The sequence below is a fragment of the Mustela nivalis genome (genome assembly GCF_964662115.1).
Source record: "Mustela nivalis genome assembly, chromosome: 16".
NCBI classification, from domain to species: Eukaryota; Metazoa; Chordata; class Mammalia; order Carnivora; family Mustelidae; genus Mustela; species Mustela nivalis.
This window is the reverse complement of record NC_139035.1, coordinates 11,654,297-11,675,876: the sequence shown is the minus strand read 5'-3', so window position 1 is coordinate 11,675,876 and position 21,580 is coordinate 11,654,297. Positions and strand designations below refer to the sequence as shown.

Here is a 21,580-nt window from a genome sequence, read left to right as displayed (position 1 = left end):
GACCCTGGATGCCCCAGGGGACCCCCTCACTCGGCCCGAGCAGGGGCATTGTCCCTCCCCAGGCAGGCCATGAGCTTTTGGATGTAGGTTTTAGGGTCTGAACCCCTGAGGCCTGAAAGAATGACACGCTAGGTGTGACTGGTTGGAAGCGGTCCTCACGCCGGCTGCCACCCTCTGGGCGCAGGTGGGGAGCACAGACAAGGCTCAGCCCAAGGGCAGAAACCTGACAGCAGGGGTGGACCACAGGAGGGCTGCTGCAAGTGCTGGGACGCCAAGGCTGACCGGTGAATGATGACCTGTGGAAATAAGCCAGTTTTAAGTGGGGCTGGGAAGCATCGTGGTATTGTGTGGTCGGAGCAGAGGCCACGGGGCCTGTGAAAACAAGCCAGTCAGGGGCTCAGGGGCTACAGAAGGACAGCACTGCTGTGGTCAGCGGCTGTCAGGCGACCCGTCCAGGGACTGGCGGAGGCAGATTAGCAAGGTGTCCTTGCGGGTTCTGTGACACTCAGGAGAGCAGTGGTGGTGGTCCTGGGGGGCGAGGAGGGTCAGCCCATCCCAGAGGTAGCCGGGCCACCGCCTGCCTTCCAGGTAGACCAGGTTCCCACTGAGGTCCCCAGTGACCCAAGCAGGTGACTGATGGGGGGAGGCTGGTGGCAGTGACTCCACCGTGACCCTGACAGCTGGCTAGGGGACTGGCTTAGGACCAGCCTACAGTCATCTTTGATCTGCTTCTTTGGCCAGGACAGCAGGCACGTGTCTCTCTAAGGACCAGTGAGTAGACCCTCCGGTTCCTGGGGTGACCAGAGAAAGTTCCCCCAAAGACAGCTGTGACTACTTTAACTTAGCACCCCAGCGAGTCTCCCGTCACTTTGCCCTGACGTTCCCTATCTCGTACCTGTGACTACCTGACTACATGTATATACATTTACGAGGTGTGACCCTCACTCGGCCGGGGTGGGGGGGGGGGTTCTCCAGCGCACCCCCCCCCCCCCCAGTGAGGGAACAGGGCTCTGATTGCTCACACCTGACGGTCCTGCTGCACGCCCTTGCCAGTGGACCCGGGGAGGACTCTGGATTTCTCTGCCCTCTTTATCAGTCACAACGGCCACTCCGTACCTCCAGCATGGTCATGGAGGAGCCCAACGGAGATTCTTGAAGCTTGGGCACCAGTCCCGGGAAGCTGGGGCCTGTGTCCATCCTGCCCATTTCTGTTGTCTAGTTCATCCATGGCTGGTTGATCATGTCCTCCCTGATGCTGCTGTTTCTCTTCACCTACATCTACCTCGGGTAAGTCACCCTCCCACCAGGCTCCAGACTCTGCCCTCCTCACTGCTCTGACCTGGTCTTTCCTCCCCTGGGCCCCGTGGCAGGCCACGCCTCCCTTTCTCGTTCCTGATTTAAAGGAGCACAGTCCACATGGAGGGCGATCTCTGTGAACCCAAGAGGGGTACAGACCCCTTAAGATTCACATTCTCGTCTTTGGGCCGGGCCTGGGTGCTTGCTCGTTTGTGGGAAAAGTGGTCTTCTCTGTTGCCTTCCATCTCGAAAGGCGGCCTGACCCAGGAGAGACTGGAGAGACAGGAGGACCTTTCTCTTGGGCAGAGGGTCTTCTAGGTTGTGCCAGTGCAGGTGGACATGAACCAACCCAAGGATGAGACATTGGCACAGTCACCAGTTTGTTCCAGAATATACTTGACATGGTTCATTGTAGGACCCACAGACCGGGGAAGGGGGTGTTCGTGATGAAGCCAGAGGTCGGAAGGACCCAGCTGGGGGTTTCATGGTTGAGGAGCAGGGAATGTGAACTGTGTCTAGCTGGGGGTCTCACCTCTCCACTGACTTTCCCGCCCATGCTTGACTCTGGTCGCACAGGGAAGTGCTCAAGACCTATAACGTGGCCATGGACTACCCCACCCTGTTCCTGACTGTCTGGAACTTCGGGGCAGTGGGCATGGTGTGCATCCACTGGAAGGGCCCCCTCGTGCTGCAGCAGGCCTACCTCATCATGATCAGTGCTCTCATGGCCTTGGTGTTCATCAAGTACCTCCCGGAATGGTCCGCCTGGGTCATTCTGGGCGCCATCTCTGTGTACGGTAGGCGGACGCAGGTGGGCTTTGAGCCTGGTGGTGGGCAGCGGGGGCCGTGTCCAGGGGTCGAGTCCTCCTTACTGGGGCCCACAGGTGGCAGGGGCTGAAAGGGGCCTCCCTCCCCGATGAATGCTGGACAGTCTCCCCTCTGACAGGCTTGCCTTTGTGAGACACGGGGGCTGTGGGGCCTGGGGCCGTGGGCGCGCTCACTCTTGTTTGCACGTCTGTGGAGCACTCACACCGGTGAGCACTGGACACACTAGGAGATCTGTTCAGAGCAGCCGTAGGGTCAGGCGCGGGGCCGTGAATCACGAGCGCCCAGAACTGCTCATTATCGGCTCAGTGACTAGGGTTCATGTGATTCTCTTTCCCCGTCACTTCCCTTTTGAGGGTAGGGGATGGGAGGTTCCGGACGACAAGCTCACCCCTGGGGCCCTGAGCCATGCGGCGGTTCCTTGTTTCCGGTCCACCTGTTTAGACTCCGTTCTGGGCTTCAGCCGGTGTGGGTTCCCCAGGTCGGGGCTGGAAGCCGGCGGGTTGGGTGTAGGCACGCAGGGCACACTCGGAGCCTCGCTCTGGGGCTCTGGGCTGCATTTGCCCTAGTGTTCGTGGGAACAGCCCCCAGAGAGGGGGCTGCTTGGGAATAAATGTCACAGGCCACATACCCTGATATCTTTGCTCTCCCAGATCTCGTGGCTGTGCTGTGCCCCAAAGGGCCGCTGAGGATGCTGGTGGAGACCGCCCAGGAGAGGAACGAGCCCATATTTCCTGCCCTGATATACTCCTGTGAGTGACCCCTACGTCTCCTCCCGAGGTCGAAACCGGGGGCTGCTTCCTGGCCACGGCTTTCAGAGTTCCCTGGTCTAAGAGGAGGGGGTGGCCTTGGTGAACCAGGGGTGGCCCGCCTGCCAGGGACAAAGACTGGCTGGATCTTGGTTTCACACAGAAGATGCTGAGAGAGTTAGGGCCACCCGGGGCTGCAGGGGACGTGGCCCGCCCCCCAGCGTGGCCCATTCAGCATCCGGTGGCGTGTGGTGGGCACTGCCCACAGCCACCCGCTCGGCCCTCCACCCTCCTGAGAGGGTGCTTCGGAGAGGGGCTCTCGAGGGCGGGGGTCTGGGGGCGCAGGTGTACCTGCTCTTTGTTGGGCTTCCTCCACGGCTCCGTGGCTGGCGGAAGTCTCTGAAGGGAAGGCACCCGGGGCTGCTGCGGGCTGTGGGGCCGGACTGTAGGGAGTTGGACTGATGGGTGTGTTTGACAGACGAGCGTCAGACCCACACTCTGCAGCAAGCGCCGTGCTGGGCTTCCGAGGTGCTGCAGGAGAGGAGACCCATGTGGCCCCGGGCATCACGGGGCTCACAGCCCTGTGGTCCCGTGGCCCGCCATCTGTCGGTGGGCGTGGTTGAGGAGTGAGCCCGAATGCCCCGGGCTCGCCGCCTGCAGGTGCAGACCTGCCGCCGAGGGCTGGGGATCGTCTGCGGAGGCAGGATGGAGCTTGGAGTGGGAGCTGTGGGTGGGGAGCCCACCGCCTAAAAGCAGGTTCGAGGCCACTTTGAGGAAGACAGAGACCACGTGTGGTGGGCTGAGATGGGGCTCTTACCTGTGTTCACCGTCTCTGTGCTGTGGGGGAGCACACGTTCTTGGAGGGGAGACGTGCTTGGTCAACAGATGAAGTGTCAAGGAGGCCGAGGACTTTGGGGGGGGGGTGCTGTTTTGGGTTTGGTGGTCGAGGACACCTCTGTCATAAGGTGACAGAGACTTGTGTTAGGAAGCTCAGGGGGCAGAGTTCCAGCAGAAGGCCCTGAGGTGGATACAGCCCAGTACTTGGGGAGCTGAAGCCATGGGGGGCAGAAGGGAGGAGAGGGCCCGCTCAGAGGCACAGGTCCGGGGGCACTGCGGAGCCACTGGAGGGCAGAAATGGGGAGGGAGCAGGTAAGGGGGTGCAGGTCCAGGGACACTGGGGAGCGGAAGCCACTGTGGGGGGCAGAAAGGAGGGGGCGGTGAGGGGGTACAGGTCTGGGAGCCCTGGGGAGCTGAGGCCAGCTGTGTGGAAGAGAAAGGAGGAGGGGCAGGTCTGGAGGTGCAGGTCTAGGTGTGCTGGGGAGCCGAAGCTGGCAGGGGGCAGAAAGGAGGGGCAGGTCTGGGAGCACTGGGGAGCTAAAGCCAGTGGGGGGCAGAAGGGAGGAGAGGCAGGTGAGGGGGCACTGGGCCCTGCAGGCCATGGCGAGGACTCGGCTTTCACTCCTGAGTGAGCTTCATGCTCTGGAAGGCTTTGGATCAACCTGACATGAATATTTTAGCAGGATCACTCAAGTTGCTGACGGGAGAGGAAACGACATGGTGACAAGAGTGGGAGAGAAGCCAGGTTTGGGGGTGACTAGCAGCCCAGGAGTGGGGGCATACGGCTGTGGCCCCGGGGCAGCAATTGAGGCCAAGGACACTGATGCGTTCTTAAGATACTTTGGAGGCCAAATTGGCAGGATTTGTGATGCTTGTGGTACAGACCAGGAGAAAGAATCAAGGACGTCTGTGTGTCTTGGGATCTGAGCAACATCAGGGTTGGAGATGCCACGCAGTGAGAGGGACAGGGTGGGGCCACCAGGGCTGCATGGCCACGTGGGGAATGTTCTAGAGAGGCACGCTCACGGGGCCGCCCGATGGAGATGGGGGGACACGTGTGCGATGGGAGGGGAGGCGAGACTTTCCGGGCCAGAGAGAGCCCAGTCAGTGCTCCCGACCCAGGGATCCCACCCTGGACGGAAGCCAGGGGAGCCGGACACGGGGTCTCCACAGCTGTCCACACACCCGTGCCCGTAGCCGCATCGCACGTGGTCGCCGAGGGCTGTGGTCACACCATGTCTGTCGACTGCCGGGCAGGTGAACGACCCTCGGTGAACGCACCGTGGAGTGTCGTTCAGTCCTGAGAATGGACGTGTCCGGCCACAGGCCGCGCGGATGAGCCTGGAGGCCACACGCTGAGCGAGCGAAGCGTCATGGAGGGTCAGCGCTGCCACTTGTATGGGGCCTCCAGAGGACTCGGGAGCTAGAACAGGGGAGCGGCGGGCGGGGGAAGGGTAGTTTCAGGGCCGGAAGACAAGCGGCTCTGGAGTCTGTCTCCCAACAACGTGGGTATAAAAAAAGCCCAGGAAGAGCACTGTATGCCCATATCTGTTGAGTCTGGGCCTCTCCCCCAGAGGCCCCCAAACAAGGGGCGTAGACGCGTCCCCACTGGAGGTGACAGGCTTTTTGGGGGTGCTGCCTTCCAGGCCCCGGGGGCAGCCTCACTCAGCAGCGCCTGACACACGACATTTTCTCATGTAGCCGCCATGGTGTGGACGGTGGGCATGGCCAAGCTGGACCCCTCCTCCCAGGGAGCCCTTCAGCTGCCCTACGACCCTGAGATGGGTGAGTGTGGGGGGCTGCCCTCTCTGGGGGGTGCAGAGCCGGGAGGGGCGGAAGGGAAAACAGCCCTGCTGGACAGGCGGGAGCCGGGGACGGAGGGTGTGGGGGGGGGGGGCATCCAGCTTCCCCCGTTTCCTCACGACACATAGCAGAGAGCTTTTCTGTCTGTCTCGGGGGGCGCTGACTGACGGGTGAGGACTGGGGGAGCCCTGAGCTCAGAGAGCCCTCTGACTAGAGTTTTGTCTCTCTCCCTCCCCCCGCTCCTGCCTCACACCGTGACGGTTCTCGGTCCTCTTCGCGGACACCCAGAAGAAGACTCCTATGACAGCTTTGGGGAGCCCTCGTACCCCGAAGTCTTTGAGCCCCCCCTGCCTGGTTACCCAGGGGACGAGCTGGAGGAAGAGGAGGAAAGTAAGCTGCCCAGGCCCAGAGGGTCTGCGTGGGCCCACGGGTGGGGGCAGGGGTGGAGCTGGGGCTCCCTGAAGTCAGGGAAGGGTGTAGGGGAGAAGCACCGCCCTCACGTCAGAGGTGGGCACAGAAGTTCCAGGACCAGCTGCCAGAGGTGGTGTCCTGTTGGCTACGCCGGGCTGCGACGGGCGCTCTTCTCGCTTACCAGACGGGAGCAGGCGTGGGTGGTGTCTGTACCGCGCTGGGTGTGAGCAGGAATCCAGGCCTGGCTCGGGTGTACCTGCCGTGGGCTCTGATCGTCCCCACTGGGCCCAGGAGGACCATGCAGGAGAACAAGGGGGCCAGAGCGCAGTAACCCAGCTCCTTGACCTGGTCTCAGGCCCTGGGGAAGTTACCTGAGGGGGGTACTTCTGAGCTGAGCTCTAGGGGTTGAGCTCCGGGAGCAGGGGACCCAGGGGTGGGAGTGGGGGTACAGAGGCCAGAGGCCCACAGTCCAGGGTGAGTTAGAGGAAGGCCAGGAAGGAACCCTAGATCAGAGGTGCAGTCATGGGACTGGGAGGCTCTTGGGCACTCAGAGGGCCTCCCAGATGGAAGTGGGGGGTTCCGGCCTGTGCACCATGCCCGGTGGGGGCGCCGCCGGAGGGTTTTGAGTTTTGTGGGAGGAAGGACATGACCCAGTGGAGGCAGGGTTGTAGGCTGTGGAGAATTCCTCCTAGTGTGCACTTGTATGGCCTATAGGAGGGCCCAGTGTAGCTGTGGGAGCACAAGGTATGGGTTCGGGGCTCAGGCAGGCTGGGTGGGACAGCCACTAACAGCACTGCCCCACGCTCAGGCCACCATGGGCTGTGGAACACAGGGTCCCATGTGCAACTCGGCACAAAGCAGGCGGGCTGCGTCTGTGTCCTGGTGGAAAGACTGTTTGCAGCCCCCTTGGCCATGTGCCCTTGGGCCTGTCGTCAAGGTCGTCTTCCACACAGGCCCTTCCCTGTCTCTCCCTGGGGTCACTACCCAGTTCTGCCCCACTACCCCTCCAGTTGCAGTAGTCCCCTAGGACGACTCTGCGGGCCAGGAAAGTCCTGTACTTACAGTTTTACAGTAAGGGAGCTAACGAAGGACCAGCCTTGCAAAGGGATGTAGAAGGCAGGTGTGGGAGGGTCCTGAACTCTCTCTGTGGAGAGCTCTCTTCGGGAGGCATGAGGACGGGTTACACACACACACACACACACACACACCACACACACACACACACACACACACACACACCCCACACACACACACCCCACCCACCACCCACCCCCCCACCACCACCACCCAGCATGTGGATACGTTCATCAAGCTTCAGGGGTCAGAGTCTTACCGGGTTGCATTACATAGATGTGACTCGCTCTGGGCCTGTTCTGTCCCCCCAGAGGCCAGCTGGGCCTAGTCCTGGCCCCCTTCTCACAAGATCAGTCTTTCTGGTGGAGCAGCCCCTCCAGGTCCTCTCACTCAAGGGTTTAGGGTTCTGGGTCTCCTGAGTAACAGATGCTTCCATTACTTGGGAAATTCCAAGATGTAGCCTCCCTCCCAGGGACCAGGGACAAAGGCCAGAAAATTCTTCATGTCCCAGCAGCCTGGCACTGGCTTGAGGAAGGAGGAGGGAGCCTCGGGGAGTGCCGGGAGCAGCTGTGGAGGGCCAGCCCTTGGGGGTTATGCTGCACTCATACTTGGGGTGCAGCTGAGACTCTGTCCTGGAGGCAGTGGGGAGCCCTTAGTGGCTTCTGGGCCTCGCACAGGCCCAGGCTGGGAGCACGGAGCTCATCTGAGAGGGAAGGGCAGAGCCTCACAGCGGGGATGGAGAGCAGGGGGTGGGTGTGAGCGAGAGGGACACTGACCGGCCACCGAAAGGGGCGTGGTGGAGACAGACGGACAGAGAGCAGAGGAAGGAAGGAAAGCAGGCTGTGAGAGATGGTGAGCCGGAGGCCTGCTTCCCCTCTGGGGCTGGAGCCAGCCTGCGGGGGTCTGGCCTGACCCGTGAGCCACAGGAGGCAGCAGAGGGGCGGACAGGCAGCAGGCCTGTGCGGGCAGCCCCGTTAGGTAAACGTCTGCTGCGAGTCGCGGCCTCTAAAGGAGGACCCGGTGGGGCAGGCCCATCTGAAGGAGACAAAGTCTTCTGTGCACGGAGACAAAGTCTTCTGTGCACGGAGACAAAGTCTTCTGTGCACGGTCCGTTCTCGGCTACCATCAGCCAGAGATAAGCTAATTACCAAATACGCTGATCTCTTGTTACTGGGAAGGGTCACCCAAGGCGCTCACTGCAGTGTTTGTGGCTGGAGAGGAGTGAAATTAACCTCCCTAAAAAATATTTCTAAGTTAGCCCTAAATTGTACAACTTCCCACCAACCCCTGCAAGTACATTTTATTTGCTCTTTTAACTAAGTGTCAAGCACCTGTTTTACCCCAGTTGTCAGAAATGCTAGCTTTTCACAGCCCGGATGGCAGGTGGCCCAGCCCAGCGGCCCCTCCCCACCCCCACCCCTGGCTGCTGGTTTTCCACAGCAGCCGGTCCCTGCCCCAGAGGCCAGGTGAGGTGGGCTGGCAGCGACCCTGCCCTGTCTGGACCCCACGGGCCTCAGGACTCAGGTCCCGGGTCCCCTGGAGCAGGCAGAGCAGCTAGGCTGTGGGCTGGCCTCTGCCTTCACCCCTTCCTCTTGGGGCTCCCGACGCTGAGGGGCTCGCTCTGTCTTCGCTGCACAGGGGGCGTGAAGCTCGGCCTGGGGGACTTCATCTTCTACAGCGTGCTGGTGGGCAAGGCGGCAGCCACGGGCAGCGGGGACTGGAACACCACGCTGGCATGCTTCGTGGCCATCCTCATTGTGAGTGGGCTGAGTGTACCCCTGCCCTGTCTCCCCGGGTTGGGGGGGGGGACCTGGATCCAAGGAGAGTTTCAGAGGCTGCTGTCCCTTGGAGGGGCAGGATGGTGGGGGCTGGGCAGGACTGCCAGGAAGCCCCTCGAGAGGAGACCAGGCTTACAGGAGGGTCCGGGCCGGGCAGGTGTGGCTGAGGGACTCCGGCATCACGGACCACACATGTGGCCGCGCCGAGGCTTGGCTGACATTGTGTGCGGTCTCACGGTGTCTGTGAGACAGGGAGGGCCCTGTCACTTTGAACCCCAGTGGTGACTCGGTGTGGCCGGACACCCACGATGCGGGAAGTGCCCCACGAGGACTGCGTCCGAGAAGCTCCAAGCAGCGCGTGCTCCACGTTCCAGCCCCGTGAAGCCGGGTGGCCCCGGGCATGTCAGGGATCGGGTAGCAGACCCCCAGACTGACCTGAAGGCCTGCCCTCCCCGGGGACAGGGCAGCTTTTCTAATCCCCTGTCCCCTCCCTGCACCACTACCCTGTTGGCCAGGGCGGGACAGGACGTCGGCCACTTCCAAGGGGATGGGTCACATGGCATCTTTGGTTTCTTCGAGGTACTAACTGCCGAGACACCCTCCCCGGCCTTTCCATGGAGCTTGTGCAGCTCTTTTTTTTTTTGGACAGAAAGGGAGATTACAAGTAGGCAGAGAGGCAGGCAGAGAGAGTGGAAGGAAAGCAGGCTCCCCGCCGAGCAGAGAGCCTGATGTGGGGCTCGATCCCAGGACCCTGAGTTCATGACCTGAGCCGAAGGCAGAGGCTTAACCCTCTGAGCCACCCAGGTGCCCCAGTGTGCAGCTCTTTACGAATACACTTCCCTTAAGGGGAGGCCACCGGCCACTGGTCACGCATGTCACTGCTGTTGCCAGATGGGGCGGTGGTCTGGGAGTCGGGAGGCTCCCGCGAGAGCATACAGGTGTTAGACGGGGTGAGCGCCCCCCACCCTGGCGCGGCACAGAGCTTCGAGAGGCCCCGGGAAGATCGGGTGTCCGGGGCTGTTGTCCGACCCGTCCCTTGCGGACGCCAGAGCCCAGGGGTTGGACCTCAGCCGCTGCCCGCCACCCGCACCGGCGGTCACCACCCCGCTCCCCTCCGTGTCCCGCAGGGTTTGTGTCTGACCCTCCTGCTACTTGCTGTGTTCAAGAAGGCGCTGCCCGCCCTCCCCATCTCCATCACGTTCGGGCTCATCTTCTACTTCTCCACCGACAACCTGGTGCGTCCATTCATGGACACCTTGGCTTCTCATCAGCTCTACATCTGACGGGGCCGGCAGCCATGGGAGGCTGTCGTGGGGGCCCTCACGTAGTTCTACACTCTAGTGCCATATATTTTTAAGACTTTTCTTTCCTAAAAGAAAAAGAAAAGAAGTGTCGTGTTTACTTGGCGAAGAGGAAGAACCAACTTTCTGGTGCTAGTGGTTTTGTCATCTGACCATGGCTCACTGGCTGGAAGCACCGGGAGTTGGTTGGGACGCGCCCTGGACCGCTGGGCCACGTGGGGCGGGTGTGGCGAGGTCGCCCACCCCACACCACAGCCCAGGATGCTTCGAGGGCCAAGCGAAGGAAGGGACCAGGAGCTCATGCTCGGGATGGCACCTAGCACCTGCCCGCGCTGGCAGGAGAAGAAAGCCAGTTTGCCCTGCGTGTAATGTCCCCAACGCTTTGTCTGTGATGTCATCGTTATTTTATTACCTTTAGAAACCGAGTCCTGTTCTTGTTACAGCAGTTACTGCTGGGAAGTGGCTTAATATCAATAAATAGGTGAATCTTCCTGGAATGCTGGACCTGGGCATGTGTGTGGGTGTGGACCCCGCTCGCTGCGTCTCGTGACCTCGCCTGGGAGGGTGTGTGGGAAGAGGACGGGGGGAAGATTCGCCCCACTGCAAAGGAGAGGGTTCACGGCTCCTGTCTGTCTGTACTCTTTTCTCCACGTCCAGGGCTTCCTGAGCCGGGCTGTGCAGAGCCAAGACAAGCAGCATCACTCCTTGGCAAACCAGTGCACTGTGGGAGGCCGGGAAGGGGCCCACATTTGGAACCCACTGTCATCCCTCCCGTGTCCATCTCTGGGCGCTGTGACCGGGGACGTGGACCGGTCGGCTTCTCCCTTTCCTGCCCCATCGTCCCAGGCCAGGGAGAGAATCTCAGTGATGCATCTGGCCGGGGCTCGGGTGCTCAGGGCAGGGCTGGTGGCCACTGGTGGTGCAGGGCGGCGTGGCCGGGCAGCCACTGAGCCAATGCAGGGCCCGGTTTGCAGTTCTGACCGGTAGCCCTGCGTCTGCATTTCCCAAATGGCATGAGAGCCAAGCAGCTGGCAATCCATTGTGAGAGAAATAACTGTTTTGATCTTTGGTGTAGCTTGCCATTCCCTGGACTGTTGGTAGAAGCGCAGAGGGAATGTGGGAGCCCGGAGGCCAGGTGCAGACGGGCAGCAGTGGTGTTTTCTGGGATCTGGGCACCAGCTGTTGCTGACTGACTCATGGTCATGGTCAGAGCCCAGGGTGATGGCATCACAGCCCGGAAAGCCGGTAGTAGGTTGGGGTCTCAGAAGAAGAGGGCTGGCCCCGGGTGGTAAAGGGGAGGAAGACCTGGGGTTAACTTGTTCAGTTTGGCAATCAAAACAGTAGTTGGGGGGTGGGGGGTCCCCAAAAATAAGCTTTGGTAAGTTCTGATTTGTTAGTTGTGGAGACATCTTTGTCAGAGGACTGGCCCGGGGGCTGGGGTGCAAGCCACATTTAGGGGCTCAGGCAGAGGCTGGAGGGCGCCATGTCCCAGCAACCCACCAGGAAGGAGAGAGGAATGGTGCCCACGAGGAAGGGCCAAGACAGGAAAGCCGGTGAATGTGAGCAGCCCCAGAGTGCAACCCCTTGTGGGGAAACAGCTACTTGAGGAGACCCAGCCTGGGGAGGCCGTGTCAGGGGCTGGGAGTCTGGGACCCTGACACCGAGCATGGGGTGGGAGGAGGAGGACAGAAAGATAATTCAAATATTCTGGAAGGAACAGAGAACGGGATGCACGAGCCAAGCCCCCCACTCCCATGTCATCCGCCAACTAGTCCTAGTGTTTTTCCGTATTTGCTCCAGATTTGTTTTTAGAAATAAAACCTTATCATCCCAAAGTCCCATTTGCAGCCCCAGGGCCATCTACCCACCTTCTGCTGTCCCCAACGCAGCTCACATCCGTCCCTCCACGTTCAGCACGGCTCTGCGTGCCGGCGCGCTCTTTACACTTGGCAGAAACGACACATCCCACACCGTGCTCACTTGACGACTTCTGAAATGTTCATATTTGGTTCTTGAGACGTTCATGGACGTAAATGAAGCTCTGGTTCAGTTATTTGAACTGTTTCACATTCCGTTGTGTGACCGACCGCCGTGCACCTGTTATGCTGTGGACAGATGCCGTGGGTGTGGTGGGGTGTCTGGGTTAGAATCAGACTGCGGGGAGAGTTGTTTCAGGCACCCCGGGTGAGTGTGGTCCCCTCGCTGACGGCATGGTCGTGCTTGCTCCCCAAGGTCCTGGGACCCTCTGTCCTCCGGCAGGATTCCCCCGGTTCCCCAGCTGGACCTACACTCGGCATCTTCGGATTTTTCATGTTTGCTGATCGGGTGGGGGTTCTGTCCCTGAGGTTTGAGTCTGCCCCGAGCCTGAGCCTCGTCTCATCGTATGCTCTGGCTGTGCCGAGTTCCCCTATCTATTTATCCTTCACGCACTTTCCATTGGGACAACTTGCCTTTTCCTTATGGGTATTTACGTCTGTTAAAATATATGTTCCGGAGAGATGCTAACGTCTGGTCAATGACAGGCATTTTGAACGTGCTTCCCAGGTGGTGGCTTATCTCCCTCATGGTCTGCCCTGGCTCCAAAGTCGCGTTTGAATGTTCCTGTTATTATATATGTCCATCCTTTATCTTTGGTGGTGTATGCCTTTGAGGCTTCTTTGAGTGATCCTTCCCTACCCTTGAGGCTTTCTAAAAGCTTAAATTTTAATTTTCAGTGCGCCTGGGTGGCTCAGCTGGTTACAAATCTGACTCTGTTTTCAGCTCAGGTCATGATCTTAGGGCCCTGCGATCTTAGGGCCCCACATAGGGCTCTGTGCTCAGTACTCTGTATGAAGTACTCAGTACTTTGTGCTCAGTACTCTGTGCTCAGTGGGGAGTCTGCTTGAGAGTCTCTCTCTTCCTCTGCCCTTCCCCCCTCTCTGAAATGAATAAATAAATCTTTAAAACATGTTTAATTTTCCTATGAGGATATTTTATACATATGAAACTTAGGTGTATGTATTGTATTTGGCGAGGGACTGAGTTTTATTTGTCTCTATCTGTAGCCCGCTTTATTGAACAGCCTCCCCTTTCTGTGCCATCTTGTAGAACTGTCCAGACATTGCCAGGTTTCCCTGGGCCGGGGGAGCGGCCCACAGGTAGGTATGTCCTGTCCCACAGGTATGTGAGCTTTCCCAGGCCAACACCTCGCGAAGTGGGTGGAACAGCGAAGTTCCCAGGGAAAAGAGAGGTGGGGGGTCCTGAGCATGTCCATTCCCGGGGTCCTGGAGGTGGGAATGGGCTCTGGGTGGTAACCAGGGGGACCAAGGTAGACGGTCATCTTGGAAGTAAAATGAGGTGGGAGAGAGGGAGCCGGAGGTGAGCCATGCCGCCATCCAGGCGAGGCGGGGTGCCCACCCGTGCCTTGCAGTGATGCAGGATGGGGTCCAAACCTGCGGCCCCTGCGTCTCCTGCTTCAGGAGCGCAAGCTGACCAGCCATCCAGTGTAGAAACGCGCCTGTGGCCTGTGATCCGGAAACGGGGGTTTCTTTTGAGTTAATGAGGAGGGGGTGTCCTGGGCCATCTACTGGGAAGGAAGGGCCCTGCAAATCCTCATTTTCCCCTTGGCTGTTCAGGAAGGGTCACATGTTGGACGCAGGACCTCCGGACAGCTTTGTATGGCGGTGGAGAGGGAAGATCCAGTCCGAGTGAATGGCCAGAGGGCTTGGCAGTGGTTTGTGAGGCAGTCTGGGAGCGGGGATGGGGAGACATGGGGCACCTTTGGGCCTGAGGCAGTGGCCAGGGACTTCTCGGAGAGAGGCGATGCCAGCAGCGGACCGTCCTCCAGGCACGTGCTACGTGAGTTCATGTGGTTAATACCTTTCATCCTCGTGCACCGGGAGGTGTGCTAACATCACCTGGATAGGAATTACAGCATTCGCGTGGTGAGGGAGGGAAAGGAGCTGAGGTGTGACCTCCCCGGGCCCGCAGACTCTGTGCCGTGGATGCACCCCGCACAGTATGTGTGCTGAGGACTCCAGAAGCCGGGGACCAGAGTTCCTCACCCCCATGGTCCGCAACCCCGCCGTCCTGCCACAGAAGCTGTGTGTCTGCTCACAGTCGGGGAACGTTCTCCTTGGATTTCTTCTGCTCTCGCTCTGCAGGAGTTTCATCCTTTGAGACCTTGGTCAGATTGCTCGGACTGTTCTAGTCTTCTCCGAACAGTTCCCTTCTGCTCTCCATCCCTTGGGGTCCCCTCCCCGCCCACACTCTACAACCTATCTTTCAGTTTCGCAGCGTTTTATTTTGGGGCAATTCTATATTTTTATTTTTATTTTCAGTAAGCTTCTTATCCAACATGGGCTTGAACTCATGACCCTAAGATCAAGAGTCGCTCCACGGACTGAGCAGGCCGGGAGCCCCAGCCATCATGTGGTTCTAACTGGGGTGTCGTCACTGTGACCGACACGCTGCAGCAGGGTGGCTCGCTGTTTGCCTGGGCTGCGCAGGGACGGCCACCCCGTGTCCAGCTGGCTTGGTCGCTGGGACGCGCTTACAGGATTCTGTGTGCGAGGAAAGCGGATCGTTTCTAAAACTTCCCAAACCCTTCCTCTCCACCTGCTCCCCAACCGCAGTGGGCTTGTCACTTTTTACACAGGCAACGTCTTCTCAGATCTCCCGGGGAAAACAAAGGCACTTTGATTCCCAGAATCCCATCTGTGTTCTCCATGGTCATCGCGGCGGTCCACCTCCTCCTTTCCTCTCTTACATCTTCTCAAACGGCCAAGGCTGGGATCTGTGGATGAGGAACCAGGAAGGGCGCTGAGCATGACCCCCACCCCATCTCTGTGCACCGGGGACCTGGAGGGCGGGGCTGCTCAGGGGCGCCCCCTCCCTCCCACCTGGCTTCCTCTCCCAGTCCCACTCCAGGTGAGCTTATGGGGTGGGGAGCAGGTGGAGACAAGCCCTGCCCCCACATAACCTGGGGCCCCCTCTCTTCTCATCAGGCAACGAAGGCTTTCCTAAAGTAAACCCAACGCGCAGGTAGGACTCTCCTCTGGTCACAGTTCCCTAACAAGAGGAGAGCGAACACAATCAAACACATGGGAGTTTGGTGCCTTGAAGGCTGATTCCTAGTCTGCCACCAGTAGCTGCCGCCTGCTGGCCGATTCCACTCTCTGGGCCTCAGTGTCTCTCATGCATAAAGCGAAAGACATAAAACAGTAGTGACAGGGGCGCCTGGGTGGCGCAGTCGGTTAAGCATCCGACTGTTGGTTTCCACTCAGGTCGTGATCTCGGGGTCTTGGGATCGAGCCCCACGTCAGGCTCCACGTTCACCAAGGAGTCTGTTCCTCCTCCTCCCTCTGCTCCCCCTGCTTCCTCCCTCCTCTTTCTCTCTGCTCCCCCTACTCATACACTCTCTCTTTCTAATAAAATCTTAAACACCCACACATTAGGGATTCCACGGCTGAGTCATTTTAATGATTTTTAGAAGCTCGGACAAGGCTGCTCCCGCTGTCGACTAAAGTGCCGTGATTTCTGAACCAGAATGAAATACAAGGTGGGTGAGGGATACAGAACTCTGGGAGAAGGGAGGGCAGGACCCTCCCCCCAGGGGGCGCTCTGCCTACCCTGGCCCCCTGCTGAGGACTTCCCTGCCCCGGGCTTGGCCCTACTGGGATCCCTGTGTGTCCAGGGTAGTTTGCAGGGGCTAGTCTGGGTGGAGGGGGACTCGTCACCATGGATGGGGACTCTTCTGGGCATGATCTGCTCTGTTTGCAGGAGGCAATTAACTGATTCATCCTAGAGAACGTACCCATCCTTGGTGTAAACCAGGCAGCGCGGAGATGCAGAAATGAGAAGTGTCTGGTCGCAAGGGGCTTGGAGTCTGGTCCACTGAGAGAATTTTTAGTTTCCAGAAGCCCAGGCCAGAGGCAAGAGGGTGGCAAAACCAGCGGCAGAGTAGAGCTGGGGAGGGGTGTCCGTGCGTGTGGGGAGGCCAGCCTCCCTGACTCCAGGAGGCCCCGCTGCGGGATGTGGTGGGGGGACTCAGCTAACCCTGTGTGCGCAGGTGTGAAGAAGTCAGATGTTCCGGACACTTGGGCTGCAGGCACCATCACGCCCTGGTGGAGGGTCACAAATTGGCTAAACTAGTGAAGCTTGGCTTAGTTTGGGCTCCAGGGGGCTCACGCAGTTGGGAGTTTCTCTCCCGTGACAAGAATGGGGTACACTGGTCTGGTTTGGTTTATTCAGTTCAGTGAAATCCCATCGATAATTCCCTCATTCTTCCCATCTCCCTCTCCAGCATTCCTGCCCCCTGCACAGAGCCAGGTGTGCAGAGCCGACGGGAAGGAGAGGGGAAGAATGAACCTTCCCAGGTCATTTTTTGAGGTTGGTGAAAATCATTCTCGGCCCCTGCCCCAGGCAGATTTCCCCTGAATCCCATTGGTGGGATTTGTGTCTCTTCCCTAGGTGATGAGTGTGAGGCTGTCAGGGCCAGCAAACACCAGTTGGGACGTGACCCTGAGTCTCATGGGGGCAGGATGGGCACCTGCGTAGAATCACAGCTGTGTTGTGAGGCAGGAATGAGAGCGGAGCGGGGAAGATTCTACGTATGTTGGCAAGCACCAGCAGCTGCTACGGCAACTTTCTTACCTTTCCGCCCCATTTGGCTCAGCGTTAGAAAATAAACTGGTCGGACGCTTGGGTGGCTCAGTGGGTTAAGCCGCTGCCTTCGGCTAGGGTCATGGTCCCAGGGTCCTGGGATCGGGTCCCATATCTGGCTCTCTGCTCAGCAGGGAGCCTGCTTCCCTCTCTCTCTCTCTGCCTGCCTCTCTGTCTACTTGTGATCTCTGTCAAATAAATAAAATCTTTAAAAAAAAAAAAAAGAAAAAAGAAAAGAAAAGAAACTGGCCAGCTCAGCTCTTCTCCTGGGAATAGCGCCTGCATGATGGGGGGCGAGGGTTGTGCCTGGTTTCCTGGGACACCCCTGTCCCTGACAATGTATCATCTTAATCATCTCACACTTGCCCTGGGATAGTGTCAGACAGCTCACCCAGTTGCAAGGAAGGCCTCCAGAACTTTCTCATCTTGCAACACTGAAACTCTACCCAGTGAGCGACTCCCTGTTTCCCTCCCCCAGCCCCTGGCAGCCACCATCCTGCTGTCTGTATGATCCTGGCTGCTCTAGATCCTTCCTATACGTGGAGTTGTGCGGGATTCGTGTTTTGGGGACTGACCGACTTCACTCAGCATAGTGTCCTCCGGGGTCATGTGTATCTTGGCCTGTGATGGTGTTTCTTTCCTTCTGAAGGCTGATTCGTATTGCATGGTATCGACCTACCACATTCTCTTCCTCCATTCATCCGTCCGTGGATGTCTGGTCTGCACAGCGTCTTTGCCGCTGTAAGTGCTGCTGCAGGCAGCATGGATGTGCAGAAACTTCTTGGAGATCTTGCTTTCAGTCCTTCTGCGTATAGACCCAGAGGGGGGGTGGCTGGATCCTGGAGTAGTTTCATCTAACTTTTTGAGGAGCCTCCATTCTGTTTAGGCAATGACCACACCAGTTTGCAATCCCACTGCCCATGCACGAGGGTTCCCCTTTCTCAACATCCTCTCCAGCACTTGTGATTTTCTTTTTGACTGTGCCCATCCTAACAGCTGTGAGGCGGTAGCTCTTTGTGCTTTGGGTATACATTCCCTTGACGATGACTAATGTCAAGCATCTTTTCATGAGTTTGTATGCCATTTATATATCTCCTTTGGAGAAATGTCTTATCCGAGTCCTTTGCCCATTTTAAATCGGATTTTTTGTTGTTGAGTTGTAGGAGCTGTTTGCATATTCTAGGTATTAACTTTTTTTTTTTTTTAAAGTAGGCTCCATGCCCAGCATGGAGCTTGACATGGGGCTCGATCTCACAACCCTGAAATTATGACCCTGAGCTAAAATCAAGAGTCAGACGTTTCACCAACTGAGCCACCCAGGCGCCCCTGTGTATTAATTTCTTATCAAATTATGTATTTTGGGGTGCCTGGGTGGCTCAGTGGGTTAAGCCTCTGCCTTCAGCTCAGGTCATGATCTTAGGGTCCTGGCATCAAGCCCCGCATCGGGCTCTCTGCTCAGCAGGGAGCCTGCCTCCTCCTCTCTCTCTGCCTGCCTCTCTGCCTACTTGTGATCTCTGTCTGTCAAATAAATAAATAAAATCTTTTAAAAAATATTATGTATTTTGCCAGGGTGTCTGGGCAGCTCAGTTGGCGAAGCCTCTGCCTTCACCTCAGGTCATGATCCCAGAGTCCTGGGACCAAGCCCCCCATCCAGCTCCCTGCTCAGTGGGGAGCCTGCTTCTTCCGCTCCCTCTGCCACTTCCTCTGCTTGTGCTCTTTCTCTCTCTCTTTCTGACAAAGAAAAAAAGAAAATGTTTTTTAAAAAGTATGTGTTTTCCCCCATTCTGTGGGTTGCCTTTGCACTCTTAATAGTTTCCTTTGATGCACAGAAGTTTTTCAGAATGATAAAGTCCCGTTTGTCTATGTTTATGTTTGCTTTTGTCAACTGTGTGCTTGGGTTCATGGCCAAGAACCATTGCCAAGTCCGATGTCATGAAGCTTTTTCCCTATGCTTTTTTCCCTAGGAGTCTTATGGTTTGAGGTCTTATGTAATCCATTTTGAGCTAATTTTTGCATATGATGTAAGATTAGGGTCCATCTTTATTCTTTTGCATGCGGAGATCCGGTTTTCTCAGCACCATTTGTCAAAGAGACTGTCCTTTCCCCATTCAGTGGTCCTGACATGCCTTATTGTTTGACGCTTCACATTGAGTTCATCTCCGGGTTCTCTGTTCTCTACCATTGATCTGTCCACACTGTTGTTTCAATAGCTTTATAGAAAGTTCGAAATCAGGAAGTGTGGGGTGTCTCTGCTTCTTTTTCAAGATTGTTTTGTTTTGGCTATTTGGGGGTCCCTTGAGACACTGAATTTTAGGATTTTTTTCTATCTCTGCAAAAAAAAATGTCATTGAGATTTTCATAGGGATTACATTGGATCTACAGATTGCTTTAAGTAATACTGACACCTTAACGTTCTTTAATCCATGCTCGTGGGATATCTACCTGTATCCTTATATCTTCTTTATTTTCTTCTAGTGGTTTCCAGCATACAAGCCTTTCACCTCTGTGGTTAATTTTCTTCCTAAGCATTTCATTTTTTTTGATGCTGTTGTGAATGGCATTATTTTCTTAATTTCCTTTTTGGATTGTTCGTCGTTGGTCTGCTTTGGTTTTAACTGAGGTGACCTCTGTCCGTAGGAGCCACCAACTGGGGGACCTCATCAGTCGTTCCGTCCCCACCCATCTGTGGGATCCTGCGCCCATCGCGGGGGTGCAGGAAGGGCGCTGCTCTTTGGGGCTGCAGGAAACCCAGGGGAGTCTTGGATTCTGCCTGTAACTCTGCTCTGGAGTGTCCGCGTCTGGTCCGGCCCGTTCCGTTGGCGCCCGCGCGGGATGGCCACACGGGGGCAGCAGAGTCTTCCCGGAGCCGGGTTGCGGGGTGCCACCTGCTGCTCTGGGCTTCTGCCCAGTGGGTTGTGGCTGGCCTGCTCCGTGCTCTGAGCCCGGGAGCCGGGAGAGGCCTGAAGCAATCACAGGCCCAGGCCAGAACGTGATCCCAGGGCCGGGGCTGTCGTGGTCCATGAATGAGTCTCACTTGTCATCGTGAGTAGCCGAGCCGAGAAGCTACTTTTCCAGATTCTCAGCCTCACCCTGTAAGAGGTAGTTCTCCTCATCTTGCGCACAAGGGAAGGGCATCCTGACTGGAAAGTCGCCCCTTGTTAACACGCAGGGAAGAGGGGAGGAGAGAGAGCGAGAAGAGGAATCCCACCTCCCCTTTATCTTGTCCTGCATGAAGCTGGTGGGGAAGGGGTATACGCGGATTTCACACAAACCTGGGGTCTCGTTTCTCATCACCTCTAGCAATGAGAAAGGAAGCCTGTGGCCATGCCACACAGATAATCCCCTCCCCTCCTTTCGGCCTCTCTTCTCCTAACAACCGTACAGCTCCCTGGCCCAGACAGTGGTACAAAGATCATGCCATTGAAACCTGCAAGACGGGTCTCCAAGGCCCAAGACTCTGGCTGCGGCGCCATGTTCCTTCCCTCTTGCCTTAATGGCAACCCCAGGCTGGATTTTGTCCTCAGTATATAGCTAGCAAGGAGCAGGCTGGTTATTGTCCTAGTTCCACTGGGTGTTAGCTCAGTGACCTTGGGCCAACTGGCTTCACCCTGGTCTCAGTATCCCCTCCCTCTGGCGCCAGTAAAAAGGGGATGAGGGAGAATGTCGTGAGTTTGCCGGAGGATCATATGGCTTTTTGTCTCTAAAGGGGTTAAATCAGTGCCTGTCTTCTGGTAAGTGCTCGATAAACAGTAACTTGGAAACATTCAAATGGAAACTGCATTTGAAATTCATAACTTTTTCAGATGCCAGAGTCTGAAAGGACCTCAGGTCATTGATTTCAGTGTTTTCTAAAGTGCCTTTGAAATGCTTTCTTCCTTCAATATGTTTTGTGAAAAAGGGCTCTGTGGCCAAGGATGACAGGGCATTTAAAGTTCAAGGTCGTATATTAAAGGCTCAGAGAAGGCACAGGGTCAAGAAACTGTTCAACTTTGATTGTTCCAGAGTTGATCAGACTGATCAACCACAGGACCTTTGCACACGATCCCTTTTAACTTTTAGGTGGTTAGTATCAGCACAACACCTCCTAACTATGCAGTAGTCTGTCCTGTGACTCTTTCCATTAGTGATCATAATGATTCTGTCAGGATATCCAGTGACAAGGCACTCTGTCCCCACCACAGGCAGCAGGTAACAGTGGGGAAGTGTTTGTTGCACGCTGGGCACGGTCATAAGCACTAAGTGTGCATTATCTTATTTAATTCTCGCAATAACACTATGCAAACGTCCTTATCTCCTGAATCTGAAGAAACTGAGGTTTAGAAGAGCTGAGTGATCTGCCCAAGGTCACAAGGCTAGAAAGCACCAGGACGCCAGATCAGCCAGATCAGCCTGGCTCTGGAATCTCCACCCCTCAGTGCTGCTTCCCACGGCCCCTGCCACCTGCTGGACAGTCCTCCCTGTCTCAAGCTGCCGCCCGATTCCCATTCCTCCCCTTCCTCCCTGGGGCACACACTCAGTTTCACTTCTCACATCCTCTGGTCTTCATTGTTCCTGGAGCTTTATCCACTCTTTATCCACTTTTTCTTTTGCGTTAGGTAACTCGGCAACCCTTTTGCACTGTAATACTCAAATCTGAACACCATTCTGTCCACTCCACTATCATACAATACTTACCCTTGTAGGAAGTCACGCATTATCAAAAAACAGAAGAATTTTCCTTTTTTGGACAAGGTCACAGGATAGAAAGTTCTTGACACACAATAACAAAAATTTCCCATCAAGACTTCTGATGACAGCTGTTTTTTATAGCTCCAGTGGTGTTGCTCTAGAACCTTCAGCCTCACTAGGTTCCCGGCTGCTGCTC

General features: G+C 57.0%; 1 protein-coding gene and 1 long non-coding RNA gene across 33 annotated transcripts in view; one reads left to right on the top strand and one right to left on the bottom strand.

Moving 5' to 3' along the window:
- The window catches only part of PSEN2 (presenilin 2), a 25,094-nt gene extending 14,523 nt beyond the window's left edge, over positions 1-10,571 (top strand). For 22 of the 31 annotated variants that reach the window (XM_082702429.1, XM_082702421.1, XM_082702433.1 and 19 more), the window contains 7 exons: positions 1,220-1,287; positions 1,873-2,093; positions 2,775-2,873; positions 5,409-5,492; positions 5,799-5,900; positions 8,634-8,752; positions 9,901-10,571. In XM_082702429.1, coding sequence (XP_082558555.1) covers positions 1,220-1,287; positions 1,873-2,093; positions 2,775-2,873; positions 5,409-5,492; positions 5,799-5,900; positions 8,634-8,752; positions 9,901-10,056 — 849 coding nt within the window. In that variant the 3' untranslated portion in view covers positions 10,057-10,571. The remainder of the gene's footprint in view (positions 1-1,219; positions 1,288-1,872; positions 2,094-2,774; positions 2,874-5,408; positions 5,493-5,798; positions 5,901-8,633; positions 8,753-9,900) is intronic. The other 9 variants (XM_082702431.1, XM_082702420.1, XM_082702432.1 and 6 more) reach the window with 1 other exon arrangement.
- LOC309849651 lies at positions 10,134-21,580 on the bottom strand. 2 transcript variants are annotated; one of them, XR_014303810.1, is made up of 3 exons: positions 21,391-21,580; positions 15,869-16,175; positions 10,134-14,848 (listed from the first exon to the last, which is right to left on the bottom strand). It is a non-coding gene; the product is annotated as an uncharacterized lncRNA (long non-coding RNA). The 2 variants fall into 2 exon arrangements; XR_014303811.1 differs by lacking the exon at positions 15,869-16,175 and having other exon boundaries at positions 14,336-14,848.